The 13,282-nt window shown below is 44.1% G+C and overlaps 1 protein-coding gene across 9 annotated transcripts in view; it reads left to right on the top strand.

The window, feature by feature from the left end:
- Positions 1-10,626, top strand: part of CEP112 (centrosomal protein 112) — a 729,616-nt gene extending 718,990 nt beyond the window's left edge. For 6 of the 9 annotated variants that reach the window (XM_033961733.1, XM_033961732.1, XM_033961731.1 and 3 more), the window contains 2 exons: positions 3,721-3,785; positions 10,019-10,626. In XM_033961733.1, the coding sequence (XP_033817624.1) occupies positions 3,721-3,785; positions 10,019-10,073 (120 nt within the window). In that variant the 3' untranslated portion in view covers positions 10,074-10,626. The remainder of the gene's footprint in view (positions 1-3,720; positions 3,786-10,018) is intronic. The other 3 variants (XM_033961726.1, XM_033961727.1, XM_033961730.1) reach the window with 3 other exon arrangements.
- Positions 10,627-13,282: the final 2,656 nt, after the last annotated feature.

The following is a 13,282-nucleotide window of genomic DNA, read 5'->3' as shown; positions in this document are numbered from 1 at the left end:
TATAGACACCGTTCAGCGTGATCCAAGCACAGTTGGGTGCTGTTTAGTGAATCACGCTGAGCGGCGTCTGTTTTGGAGGCGCCCATTAAATAGGCCAGCTCTAAGCACAACTAAAAGTTAGGCGCCCATGCAAGCGCTTAGGCACGCTTAAGAGCAGTGATTCTGTAAGAAGGCGCCAAACACATAGCCACGCCCACGCCGAACATTCATAGCGCCTATTTGTTTGAAGGCCGCCTAAATTGCTAGAGGCGCCTTGTTACAGAATCGCGCTTTCTTGATAGGCGCCTAGGTTTCAATCAGTGCTGAATAAAAAGCTTAATTGAGCTTGTCCTTCAATTTAGATAGGTGGCTATCTAGTTGGGCACCTCCGAAATAGGTGCCTAACTTTAGGCGCTGGTTCCAGAATTTGGGCCTAAGTCTTTAGTTGTTGTCAACCCATTTGTCGGGACACACCCAGTCAGTCAGATTTTTAGGGTGCGCACAAAGTTCCAGATTCTATGGCTGCCGATCATGTGTCAAGTCACGCAGTGGCGCCATTTAGAGGAATCACGCCTCCAGCAAAGGTAGGCACTGGAAATGAAGGCCAGGGTTTTCAAGGCCTAAGTTTCCGGCACCTACCTTTGACCTGAATCACGCCTCCAGAAGCATCTACTGGCACCTACCACCATTTCTGGAATTAACCACATCTACAGGGGCATTAAGCTCTGGAGGTGTGATTCCAGTGCTGTTTTTTTGATATAAATTTAACAAATATGGTCAAAGGATAATTTGAAATGACTTATATAATTCTACAGTATAACCATCACCACCTGGAGTGGATCCAACTCTAAGAGACTTCAATGCTATTTCTAATTCTTTTAGAGATATAGGTTCTTCTAAACTTCCTTTTATATGCTCAGGAATTTTTGGTCCATTAATTCAATTTAAAAATACTAAACCATCTTGTTCTTTGGTTCCTATAAGTCTCAGAAGAATATAGGTCCTTATAGAAAGTAAGAAACTGTTGTAAAATATGCTCAATTTTAGTATGTAGTTTTCCTTTATTATCTTTTATTGCAATAATTTTTGTTTTCTTCTTTTTTGCTTTAATTTGCTAATAATTTTCCTGCCTTGTTTGAATTTCCATAATACTGAGTTTGCTGATAAAACAAATCATTCCTTACTAATTTAGAAGATAATTCATTATACTTGGCTTTTGCTTTTAATAAAATTTGTAAGGTACTCGGTTCCTATCTATGAACTAATTTATTTTCCAATATTTTAATTTCTTTTTCCAAATCATAAAATTGTTTTTTAAGTTGTTTTCTAGTATATGCCGAATATGAAATAATATGCCCTCTCATGGTTGCTTTAAATGAAGTGGGTGCCTTGTAATTGCTCTTAAGTCGGCTTTTAAATGGCCATTTGGACTTAAGCGCCAGTAGGGAGCCTACCGATGCCCAAGTTAAGGCGCCATTCATAGAATATTTGCCAGTCTGTGTGCATAAGTTAGATTTGCCTACAAGGGAGGTAATAAAGGCATATCTGCATATTCCTGGTGCATATTATGAAGCTTGGACCGTTGGATGTGTCCCCTAGACTGGGCTGACAATGCCTGCTTTAATCCAAGCTGACAGCTCAAAGAAATAGATGGTTTACGACGTGGTCCTCCTGTAGCACGCTCTTCTGGTGCTGGGCAGCATCTTTAGTGTTCTTTATAGAGTATGTTCAGTGTACAGCTTCCAGCGGTGTAAGAGAGTGTGGCGCGGTGGTTAGAGCTACAGCCTCAACACCATGAGGTTCTGGGTTCAAATCATGCTGCTCCTTGTGACCCTGGGCAAGTCACTTATTCCCCCCATTACCCCAGGTACATTAGATAGGCTGTGAGCCCTCCAAGACAGACAGGAAGAAATGCTTGAGTACCTAAACAAATTCATGTACCGTATTTTCACTCATATACCGCGCACCCGTGTAAAACGCGCACACGGGTATAGCGCGCGGGAAACTGTAATTTATGTAAATAAATTTTTATATACCGTGCACACCCGCATACCGCGCATGCCGCCCTGACTCTCCCGTCGCCGCCCGACTCTCCTTTCACCCGCCCCGACTCTCCTTTCGCCCGTCCCGACTCTCCTCTCACCCTTGAAGCCCTGTCCCCACCCTGAAAGCCTGATGCCCCCCCCCCGACGTCCGATTCACCCCCCTGCAGGACCGCTCGCACCCCCACTCCGAAGTACCGCTCGCACGCACTTGCACACGCAGAGAAAGGGCGGGACCGCCGGAAGAGGAAGCAGCGCAGACGCAGGGCTCACAGAAGGGCCGGGACCTCCGGCAGAGGAAGCAGCAGGACAACGATAGGAGCTTCTACATGATGGGGGGGGTCGGGAGGCTGTGGGGGTGCGAGCGGTCCTTCGGGGTGGGGGTGCGGGTGCGAGTGCGTGCGAGCGGTCCTTCGGGGTGGGGGTGCGGGTGCGAGTGCGTGCGAGTGGTCCTTCGGGGTGGGGGTGCGAGCGGTCCTGCGGGGGGGTGAATCGGACGTCGGGGGGAGGGAACTATATAAAAAAAAAAGTTGTAAAACGCGCTCACACGTATAACGCGCATGGTTATGCACAGTTTGTAAAAATCGTGTATAACGCGCGCGTTATATGCGTGAAAATACGGTAAATCATTCTGAACTCCCCTGGGAGAACAGTATAGAAAGTTGAATATAAAAAAAGGTTATGTAGTTTCCTTTCCAAAGAACAATTTGAACATTTATTTTATTTTTTTATTCATTCTGTGCCTGGAGTATTAACTGATTGTCTCAACCTTCAGTTCCCACCTGAAGACTGATTTCTTCCTTGAGACAGTGGTGTAGCGAGGGGGTGGACTGCCCCGGCACCTCTCCTGCTTTCTGCCCTCCCACCAAAATCTACAGCGACAGTAAGCAGAATCTCTTAGCTGCTGCTTGAATTGGCCTCAGGTCGCATAGAAACATGGCGGCAGATGAAGGCCAAATGGCCCATCTAGTCTGCCCATCCCCAGTAACCATTAATTCTTTTTCTCTCCGAGAGATCCCACATGCCTATCCTTTTGATGTCACTTCCTGGTCGCAGGACAAGAAAGTGAGGTCAGCGGGAGAGCTGAGGCTAGCATGGTACACAGTGAAGTGATGCCAGGAGCCTCCTTCCTCCGCTACGCCACCGCCAGGAGACATTCCCTAAGTTCAGCATTTCAAGCGCCTCTCTAAAAGCTGTTTGAGGCAGGAAATTCCTTATTGTATTACATCCACATATATTAATCATTCATTTTGTCCTTGTATTAAGAATTGCCATACTGGGACAGACTGAAGGTCCATCAAGCCCAGGTCCCAAGTACCTAGCTAGATCCCAAGTAGTAAAACAGATTTTATGCTGCTTATCCTAGGAATAAGCAGTGGATTTCTGGGGCCATCTCAATAATAGCCTATGGACTTCTCTATTAGGAAATTATTCAAACTTTTTTTAAACCCTGCTAAGCTAACTGATTTCAGCACATTCTCCAGTAATGAATTCTTAGCATGTAAGACATTGTCAGTACTCTATGAAAATCAGAAAACATGAACACAGATTGCATCTTGGTACTCTGAATTTTATAGCTCTATGTCCTATCCACAAGCCTAAGGAATCTATTCCTAGAAACACGGGACGTTAGATATATGACTTCAAAGCATCTTACAGCACACCCAGTAACTGACATCTGCTGGGGTCTATTTTGCAGGTATGTTTTCTGCAGAAGAGAGCAGCTGTCCTCCAAGAAAACCTTGATTCTTACCAAAGCAGAAGGTAAGGTCGTCATCCATCATATCATCAGGTCATCCTGTACCATATTACACCTGTTCCTCTAAGAAGTCATTGATGTTTTAAACCTTAATTAAGACACTTCAACCCCGTGGCTTGTATATGAAAAGCAGTGTATTTTTAGTAAGCAGCATCACTGACATGGGCCCAACTATTCTAACCACAATACTTACTCGGTGCCCTTTCCAAGCCAGATGGGGGAGTTCTGCAGGTGCACTACAAGTCCAGGCCTCACCTCACTGTTCATGATGAAACAAGGCCTTCTGCCACAGCTGCTAATTTGTGTCTGTATCTAGTCTTTCAAGGCGTATGATGATGCAAGCATTACTTCTGCGGATCATAACTTCAAAGTAAAGAATCTTCACAAACTTTATCTTTGTTCCAAAACATTCCCACAGTCCAAAATAAATTACAGTATTAAGAATATTGTGCAAAACAAGACAAAAAAAACCCCAACCTTCAGTGCCCTGGGTATAAATGATTCATAAAGACCATATGTTAGAAGAGAACTGCGACATGTGGGCGGCTGAGTTTTCCTCATCGTCATCATTAATTATGGCAAACATCAAATACACCAATCAAAGAATTCCAGTTTTAGCAATGGTTTTTTCTTATCCTTTCCTGGGACAGCTTTGAAGCTCCAGGGTGCAAGGGATGCCAGTAAGTGATATTTCTCATGCACTTTGGAGGCAGCAGCTTTCCGGTTTCTAAACGAAAAGGAATGAAAATTCCATCCTGAAACTTTTCAGCAGTTTGATTTTAAAATAGGAGATTTCTCCTAGAAAGTATGGGAAGCGATGCCAGGTCATCAAGACGGTGAACGTCGATGCCAAGCCACTAACGCCTGGATTCTATATATGGAGCCCAGGTTTGAGGGCATTTCCTAAAATGCGTGAACAATTTAGGAGCTGTCAATGAGCAATAATTGGATGCTATCATCGAATTATTGATGTTAATTGGCACCAATCAGGATTTGCCTGCTGTTTTATAATGTCCTAAATCTTATAGCGCACACTCCGTGGTCATGGGAGGGCGAGCAGACATGGACAGCTCAGGGGCGTTCCAAAAAGTTGCCCACAGTGTTATAGAAATTATTCCCCGTGCCCAACTTGGGCAGCAGGATTTGCACCACGTGTCAGCAGGCGTACATCTGGCACCCAGAATTGGCGTACGAATAGCACTTAGGCCCTGATTCTATAAACAGCGCCTAACTCCTGGGCACTGTTGAGCGCATTTGTCAATCATCCGCTAAGTACCATTTATAGAATCTTAGGCATTGAATCCATGGTGGCACGTCAAAAGCGCATCGGACATTGGTGTGCCGACAATCATGCGCCGAAATCTGCGCGCAGGATGAATGTGCGCCGCTGGTTCTGCCACTTTTACGCCTTATGTTAGCATTCTGAAGGGGGAGAACCCCCCCACTACACTTATAACTGCTCACGCTCAGAGTAGGATTAATTTGTCGAGGGCCCCTAGGCACACAAGTACACTGGGCCCCTGCCCCGCCCTACCCCACCATGCGCCTAGGCGGAAACAGGAAGCTGCGTCAGAGGGAAGCTTTGGGCAAGCAGCACCGCTTACACAATTACAGTTCCCGTTGCCTTTGTTACCCGGGTTGCTTGCTTGTCTTACTTTCTCTCGATTGGGGGGGGGCTGCGTTGCCAATCGGGGTGGGGCCCGTGTTGCTGATCGGGGGGGGCCCATGTTGCCGATCAATACTGGAGGGGCCCATCACCGTTTGGAAAAAACAATGTTGATGCCCTCTTTCATCGGGGCCCCCCCTGACCATTTCGGGCCCTAGGCACGTGCCTACTTAGCCTATTGGTTAATCCTGCCCTGCTCACGCTCCTGCTGGGGGGAGTGTGGGGGGCCCACTACACTGAAAACTCCCGAACAGCGAGAGAACGGAAGTTTCCAGTGTACTGGGGAAGGTTTCCCCTCCCAAACCTCCCCCCCATGGGAGTGCAGACCAGTTCTAAGTATACTAGGGAGGGGGGGTTTCCCTCCCCTCCCTTCAGAATGCTAACGGTAAGATGTGAAAGCGTCGGAACCAGCGGTGCACACTTGTCCTGAATGCAGATGTCGGCGCGCCAATGTTCTGCGCTCTTTTGGCGGTGTACCAAATCCATAGACGTACTTCCATTTAGGCCAGGGTTCCTCTCCTAACCATGTTTGCTGGTAGGCACTTCACTGTAGATGCCTACCTTGAAGTGGTACGTGCCTACCAGCTAATTCATTTTTAAATGAATTTTTAATAGTGCTTTCAATATATATATGTATATATTAGGTAATAGAGAATGATACGGTAACAAAATTCATCACCATTCCCGTCGCCGCAGATAACCGAGGAAAACCATTGCATGTCATTCTTTAGTATTTAATCTCAACTTCAGTCCTTCCACACCAGCTTTCTTCAGTGCAAGGCTTGAGGGTCAGTGGTTGGTCCAATTCATACTCTGATTCCTCCCTCTCTCCTTAAAGAATGATATGGAGATGGATGACTTCCTGGAAGCGAAGGGGATTGCAGGGTATAGATAGAAGGTTACTCTACAGGACAAAAGCGAAAAGCGTATGTGAGTTTTAGGGTAGGAGCACTATCAGGTCCTGGATCTGAGGGGCCGCCGCGTGAGCGGACTGCCGGGCACGATGGACCACCGGTCTGACCCGACAGAGGCAATTCTTATGTTATGTTCTTATGGTTTCCCGCGGTTATTCACGGGGACGGGAACGGTGATGAATTTTATCACCGTGTCATTCTCTATTAGGTAATATTCTGATATTATTAGATGCAAGAATCTGAAATTATTGAATGATATTTATGTTACCTGAACAGAAATTAGTGTAATGTATGTAATATCTACCGTATTTTCATGCATATAACGCTCGCGTTATACACGGTTTTTACAAACCGTGCATAACCTTGCGCGTTATACACATGAGCGCTTTTTACAATTTTTTTTTTACATAGTTCCCCCCCCCCGACGTCCGATTCACCCCCCCCCCCCCCGCAGGACCGCTCGCACCCCTACCCCGAAGGACCGCTAGCACACACCCCCACCCCGAAGGACCGCTCGCACGCACTCCCACCCGCACCCGCACCCCCACCCTGAAGGACCGATCGCACCCCCACAGCCTCCCGACCTCCCCCCCTCATCATGTAGAAGCTCCTACCGGTGTCCTGCTGCTTCCTCTTGGCGGTACCGGCCCTTCTGTGAGCCCTGCGTCTGCGCTGCTTCGTCTTCCGGCGGTCCCGCCCTTTCTCTGACATATATGTCGGTTTCCCACGCGCTATACCCGTGTGCGCATTTTACACGGGTGCGCGTTATCTACGTGAAAATACGGTACTGTTTTTTTATTTGTATGACACTGTTTTTGATTAAAAATCAATAAAAAAAATTAAAATAGTGCTTTCATTTATCAGCACCAATAAAGAAAATTAAGTTAGGTGCCTAAATCGACGAAGAACGCCTAACTTCAGGCGTCATTTATAGAATCTGGGCCTTAGGCCCTGATTCTGGAAGCAGCGCCAGAAGATAGAGGCGCCCTAGCGCTGCCTAACTTAATTGGCCTAATTGTCTTTTTTTTAAAAAAATGTATTTATTATATTTTGAAATACAAAGCAAGCCTACACCTTTTACCTACATGTTTCAATTTGTATTAATAGAACATAATGATTAGTCTGTATTTTGTCTTATTTGTATTTGTCATCCCGTATTACAATTATGTAATACGCATTGAAATATTTGATATTGCGTAAAATCAAAATTTAATAAACTTGAAACTTGAAAGGAAACAAAAATATGAGGAAATACATTTTTACCAATTAGACATCAATAACTTCTTCTTAGACCCCAATGAAAATTCTACGGGGAAGTGGCGCCAAACAAAAAGGACTTATACTAAACAGGAAAACCATGGGAAGGGGTAAAACACGGACCTTGCGGATCTTTCAGATAATTATCTTTCAGATAATAAAAAAAACAAGAGGGCATTCGGAAAAGTTGAAAGGGGACAGATTCAAAACGAATGCTAGGAAGTTCTTCTTTACCCAACGTGTGGTGGACATCTGGAATTCGCTTCCAGAGGGCGTAATAGGGCAGAGTACGGTACTGGGGTTCAAGAAAGGATTGGACAATTTCCTGCTGGAAAAGGGGATAGAGGAGTATAGATAGAGGATTACTGCACAGGTCCTGGACCTGTTGGGCCGCCGCGTGAGCGGACTGCTGGGCACGATGGACCACAGGTCTGACCCAGCGGAGGCATTGCTTATATTCTTATGGGAGAGGAGGAGATAGTGGATGCTGCGGATGGGCCATTTGGCTTTTATCTGCCATCATGTTTTCTATGTTTCTATAACCATAAAACTCTGTGACCTCACAATGCAGGTGTAAAGAGCCTTAGCCTATAGGAACATGAGATGCAAATGTTAAGAGCCTTAGCCAATAGGGAGAGGAGGAGATAGTGGATGGGCCATTTGGCCTTTATCTGCCATCAGGTTTCTATGACCTCACAATGCAGGTGTAAAGAGCCTTAGCCTATAGGAAGAGGAGATGCAAATGTTAAGAGCCTTAGCCAATGCGCTTCCAGAGGACGTAATAGGGCAGAGAACGGTACTGGGGTTTAAGAAAGGATTGGACAATTTCCTGCTGGAAAAGGGGATAGAGGGGTATAGATAGAGGATTAATGCACAGGTCCTGGACCTGGTGGGCCGCCGCGTGAGCGGACTGCTGGGTGTGATGGACCTCAGGTCTGACCCAGCAGAGGCATTTCTTATGTTCTTATCTAAACCCGCACGTCCTTAAAAATCTGAGGTCCGTGCCGCCTGTAGTTAGTTTATGGCTCTGACAGACCTCGGTGACAATTTAGTGCTGACGGATCCGTCTCAGCATAGGGAGGGGAAAGTATTAGGATCCGTCAGCGCTAAAATGTCACCGAGGTCTGTCGGAGCCAGAGACTAGTGCTAGTGCTGGAGCGGCTCCAAAACAAATCATTTAAACTGGTTTCCTGCAGCCCCAGTAAATCGGCTCTGACAGACCTCGACGACATTTTAGCGCTGACGGATCCTAATACTTTCCCCTCCCTATGCTGAGACGGATCTGTCAGCACTAAATTGTCACCGAGGTCTGTCAGAGCCATAAACTAACTACAGGCGGCACGGACCTCAGATTTTTAAGGCCGTGCGGGTTTAGGTCCGTGAGGTCCACGTTTTACCCCTTCCCGAAAATCATTTGTAACATGGCCATTAACGGGAATACTCCTCTATATCAACTTAAGGACCAATTCAACCCTTGGTGATCTTCTTTAAGTCCAGAAACGTCCGCAAATGGTCTGGAACAAAGGAAGTGTACTTCAAACCAACATATTTAATGAGGCATTTACATGGGTTTGCTAGCTGAGAAGTTGCTCCCAGATCCTTCACTTCTTGCCTCATGTTAAGGAAAAGTTTTCTCCTCTCTTGGGTTTCTTTGTTAACATCAGGGCAAATTCAAACCCGTTGTCCCATATTGCCTTTAATTGATGCAGAAATTGACCGCGTTGTTTAAAAGCAATTAAAATTGCATGAAAAAAAAAACAAAACCAGGTGCCCGAATCTCATCGATGGAAGCGCCTAAGGTTGACGGAGGCGTGGTTAACACTGGAATTGACCTTAGGCGTCTCTGTAGATGCAGTTCAGGTCAAGCAGAGGCATCGGAAACGCAGGCCTTCAAAAGCCTGGCCGAAATTCTTTAACCGGCACCAGTGCTCGATTGACGTGCAACCGGCACCGGTTTTGGAGGCACCCGGTTGCCGAATCTGGCCCCAGTGCCCATGTTTTGGCATGCCATGTGTAGAATGCTTCCTGTGGAATGCTAATGGGTCAATATTCAACCACCGCGGTTAGCATTGTTTTTAAATGCCAGCCACGGTAGATAAAATTAAAATACACACATTTGGCACCAGTGTCCTGATTATAGCCCTGCATTGCAGCCCATTCCGGTACCATCCAGGTAGCGACAACATGGAGTCCGCTATCCAAATATCTTAACACGCTGACCATGAATTATCTCAGCATTATCCAGACAGAGCCAAGATGGTCTGTGAGGATGTTCAGTGGCAGTTAAATATCCAGCTAATATTGACCTTTAAATGTTTTACATGCCCTCAGCAACAAAAATGTGTTTAAAATCATAAGGAACAAGCATTTCTACTACACTGTAACTGTTTCTCTCTCCTAGTTGTGACTTCGCATCTCTGGCGCACAGAAGGCCACATGTAGACATGTCTTCCTGATAAACACATTGAAAAGTGAGGCTCTCTGAGATTCCCTATTTGCATTGACCTCCTGCCTGTCTTGTCTCTACGCGGTGTTGTTGAATGCAGTGTTTTAAATTGCAGGTAACCTTTGGATCATTGGACTTGGACAAAATGACGTTCTTGCAAAGTAGGTGTGAAGCTTCTACCTTGTGAATGAAACTGTGAGACTAATGGCGCTTCTGTTAATAAAAGCCTTAAGACTGAAAAAAAAAACCCCGGCAAATTCTTATTTCCTGGCAGTATTGGTTTACCTTGTGTGTGTTTTTCTTGTATTTTGTTACTTTTGCTCTGCATTTACATTTTGACCCCTCATTGTTTGTACGTGCAATCCATCTATTTATTGAGAAGATGTAGGTCTCTCGGCCAGTGTGTATTTTGTTAAAGACTAAATTGAACCAGTTTCTAAGAACTCCGAATCATGTTTGGTGATATATTATATTGTCCACAATGTGTTTGCACTTTTTTTTATATCGCTTTCATGTTCATATTCATATGCCTGCACAACATTAAAATATTTTTATACATTTTAGTTTTTCTGTGTGTGTTTTGTGCCAACATGTGTTTTTACCTTTTAAGTCACAAATCATAAAACTAGTAAGGACCCCTATCTTCATAATATGCTTTTTCAGTCTCTACTTATGGTAAATGTTATTTGTTTAAAGAAAAGACCAAAGTTTGATGCCTAAATCAGTGGTTCGTAACCCAATCCTCGGAGCAACTCCAGCCAGTCGGGTTTTCAGGATATAATGATCTCATCTAATCTAATACACAACTTATTATCTGCACTATACCAAAAAGGTTCAAGGCAATTTACATTCAAAGAGGCCATAAAATCTACAAGAAAATACAAAGACAATAATTAAAATATCATCATAACATGAATATTACAACAAGTCATATAAGAAAGTTTTCAAATTTTTACGAAACCTTACCCTACCACCTTCTTCCCCTCCCCCACTCAGACCTCAAAGTCTAACTTCTGAATAATTAAAAAAAAAAAAAAAAATGGCTGCCTGTAGAAAAAGTACAATGAAGTCCATTGTTCCATAGAGTATAAATCTCTGAGGAGGAAGTGATTTAAGGCTTTTGGATAGGAGACAACTCTCAAAAGGATTTCAAACAATATCAGTAAATACTCACTAAAACAATCCCTATATGAATATATATAAAAAAACACAATAAATAATAATGAATATAGTACTCAGTCACATTAATAACAATTAGTGCCAGCAACAGTGAATCTAATAAGGTGTTGTTAGATACATCCTAGCATTCCCTTCCTGCTTCCCTTATGTGTAAAGCAAGTCGCTTAAAAAGAAAAAAAGAACACTTATCTTGCTAAGATCTCGTCTGTATAAATCAGTAGGAGTGCACGCTTCGTGAGGGTAGTGCTAGCGTCATAAGTGGCTGATTCCGTTGTGGGAGCTCACTGAAAAGTGAAGCTCAGTGTGGACTTTTCGGTGAGCTCCGACAATGGAATCAGCTGCTTATGATTCTGGTTCTTATATATATTCATATAGGGATTGTTTTAGTGAATATTCACTTATATAATACCCATATGTAATTTATATTAGCTAGAACTCTACTGGAAGTCAATTTTGTATCACTCTGAGCATCATTTATAACTCAATGGTTTTCTTATGATAGCTTTTTGTGCCATCGTAAATATGGAACAAGAATAGGGACTTGTCACGGATTCTTTAGTAGGCTGTGATATTATTATTTCGCTATTTAGGAGCTCTCTTACTAAAAGGTGCTAAAATTTGCTGTAATGTGGCTTTGCGGTCAAAAGTAACGTGGAATGACAGCAAAATTAGCATGCCAATGTGAAGGGATGTTCCCAATATGTTAGCTATTCAGTCACCCACTAATATTCCAGTTAGCCAGTTAGAACTGTGTTAACATCAAATATGGCAATTAGTGTATGGTATGTCTTGCGTGTTACCACCCACGCCTCACCCACTTGGGTGCTATCCCTTTAATATACGAATTAGTGCACAGAGGAATTAATTCTATATATGTTGCTGCGTCTATGTATTTTAATTTTAAGTAGATAGTGATGATGGAGGGTTTTTTATTACTATGTTATTAATTATGGATGTTAAAGAGTAATGTGTGGTTTCGTTATTTTGTGATTGTTATTGTAATGCTATCTATTTTATTATTTATTTCTTTAATTTTACATCCCATCCTCCCTAAAGAGCTCAGAATGGGTTATAGTTTCCATTCATAGTGTTACAATATATATATATATATATCATTACATAAGGCTACTTTCTAGATATTGCAAAGTTTTAGAGGCATCTTGGTTATCTAAATCAGTGGTTCCCAGTGGTGGAGGACCACCAGGCCAGTCGGGTTTTGGGGGCAGATTTGCATGCCTATCACCTCTATTAGATGCAAATCTCTCTCATGCATATTCATTAGGGCTATCCCAAAAATCCCGACTGGCCTGGTGGTCCTCCAGCACAGGGTTGGGAGCCACTGGTCTAGACAAGGGGTAGGCAATTCCTGTCCTCGAGAGCCGGAGCCAGGTCAGGTTTTCAGGATATCCACAATAAATATGCATGAGATAGATTTGAATCTCAAGGAGGCAGTGCATGCAAATCCATCTCATACATATTCATGGTGGAGATCCTGAAAACCTGACCTGGCTCCGGATCTTGAGGACCGGAATTGCCAACCTCTGGTCTAGACTAAAACACTTTTTATATCAGGGATCTCAAAGTCCCTCCTTGAGGTACGCAATCCAGTCGGGTTTTCAAGATTTCTCCAATGAATATGCATTGAAAGCAGTGCATGCACATAGATCTCATGCATATTCATTAGGGAAATCCTGAAAACCCGACTGGATTGTTGCCCTCAAGGAGGGACTTTGAGACCCCTGTTTTATATAAAGAGACCAAGATGTGAGGAACTCCTAAGGCAGGGGTGTCAAAGTCCCTCCTCGAGGGCCGCAATCCAGTCGGGTTCTCAGGATTTCCCCAATGAATATGCATGAGATCTGTTAGCATACAATGAAAGCAGTGCATGGAAATAGATCTCATGCATATTCATTGGGGAAATCCTGAAAACTCGACTGGATTGCGGCCCTCAAAAAGGGACTTTGACACCCCTGCTTTAAAGGCTTCACTATTGTCTAAACCAGGGGTTGGCAACTCCAGTCCTCGAGGGCCGGAATCCAG

This window comes from Geotrypetes seraphini, chromosome 10, assembly GCF_902459505.1.
Source record: "Geotrypetes seraphini chromosome 10, aGeoSer1.1, whole genome shotgun sequence".
NCBI classification, from domain to species: domain Eukaryota; kingdom Metazoa; phylum Chordata; class Amphibia; order Gymnophiona; family Dermophiidae; genus Geotrypetes; species Geotrypetes seraphini.
The sequence above is the reverse complement of the archived record's forward strand: the minus strand, read 5'-3'. Positions and strand labels throughout refer to the sequence as shown.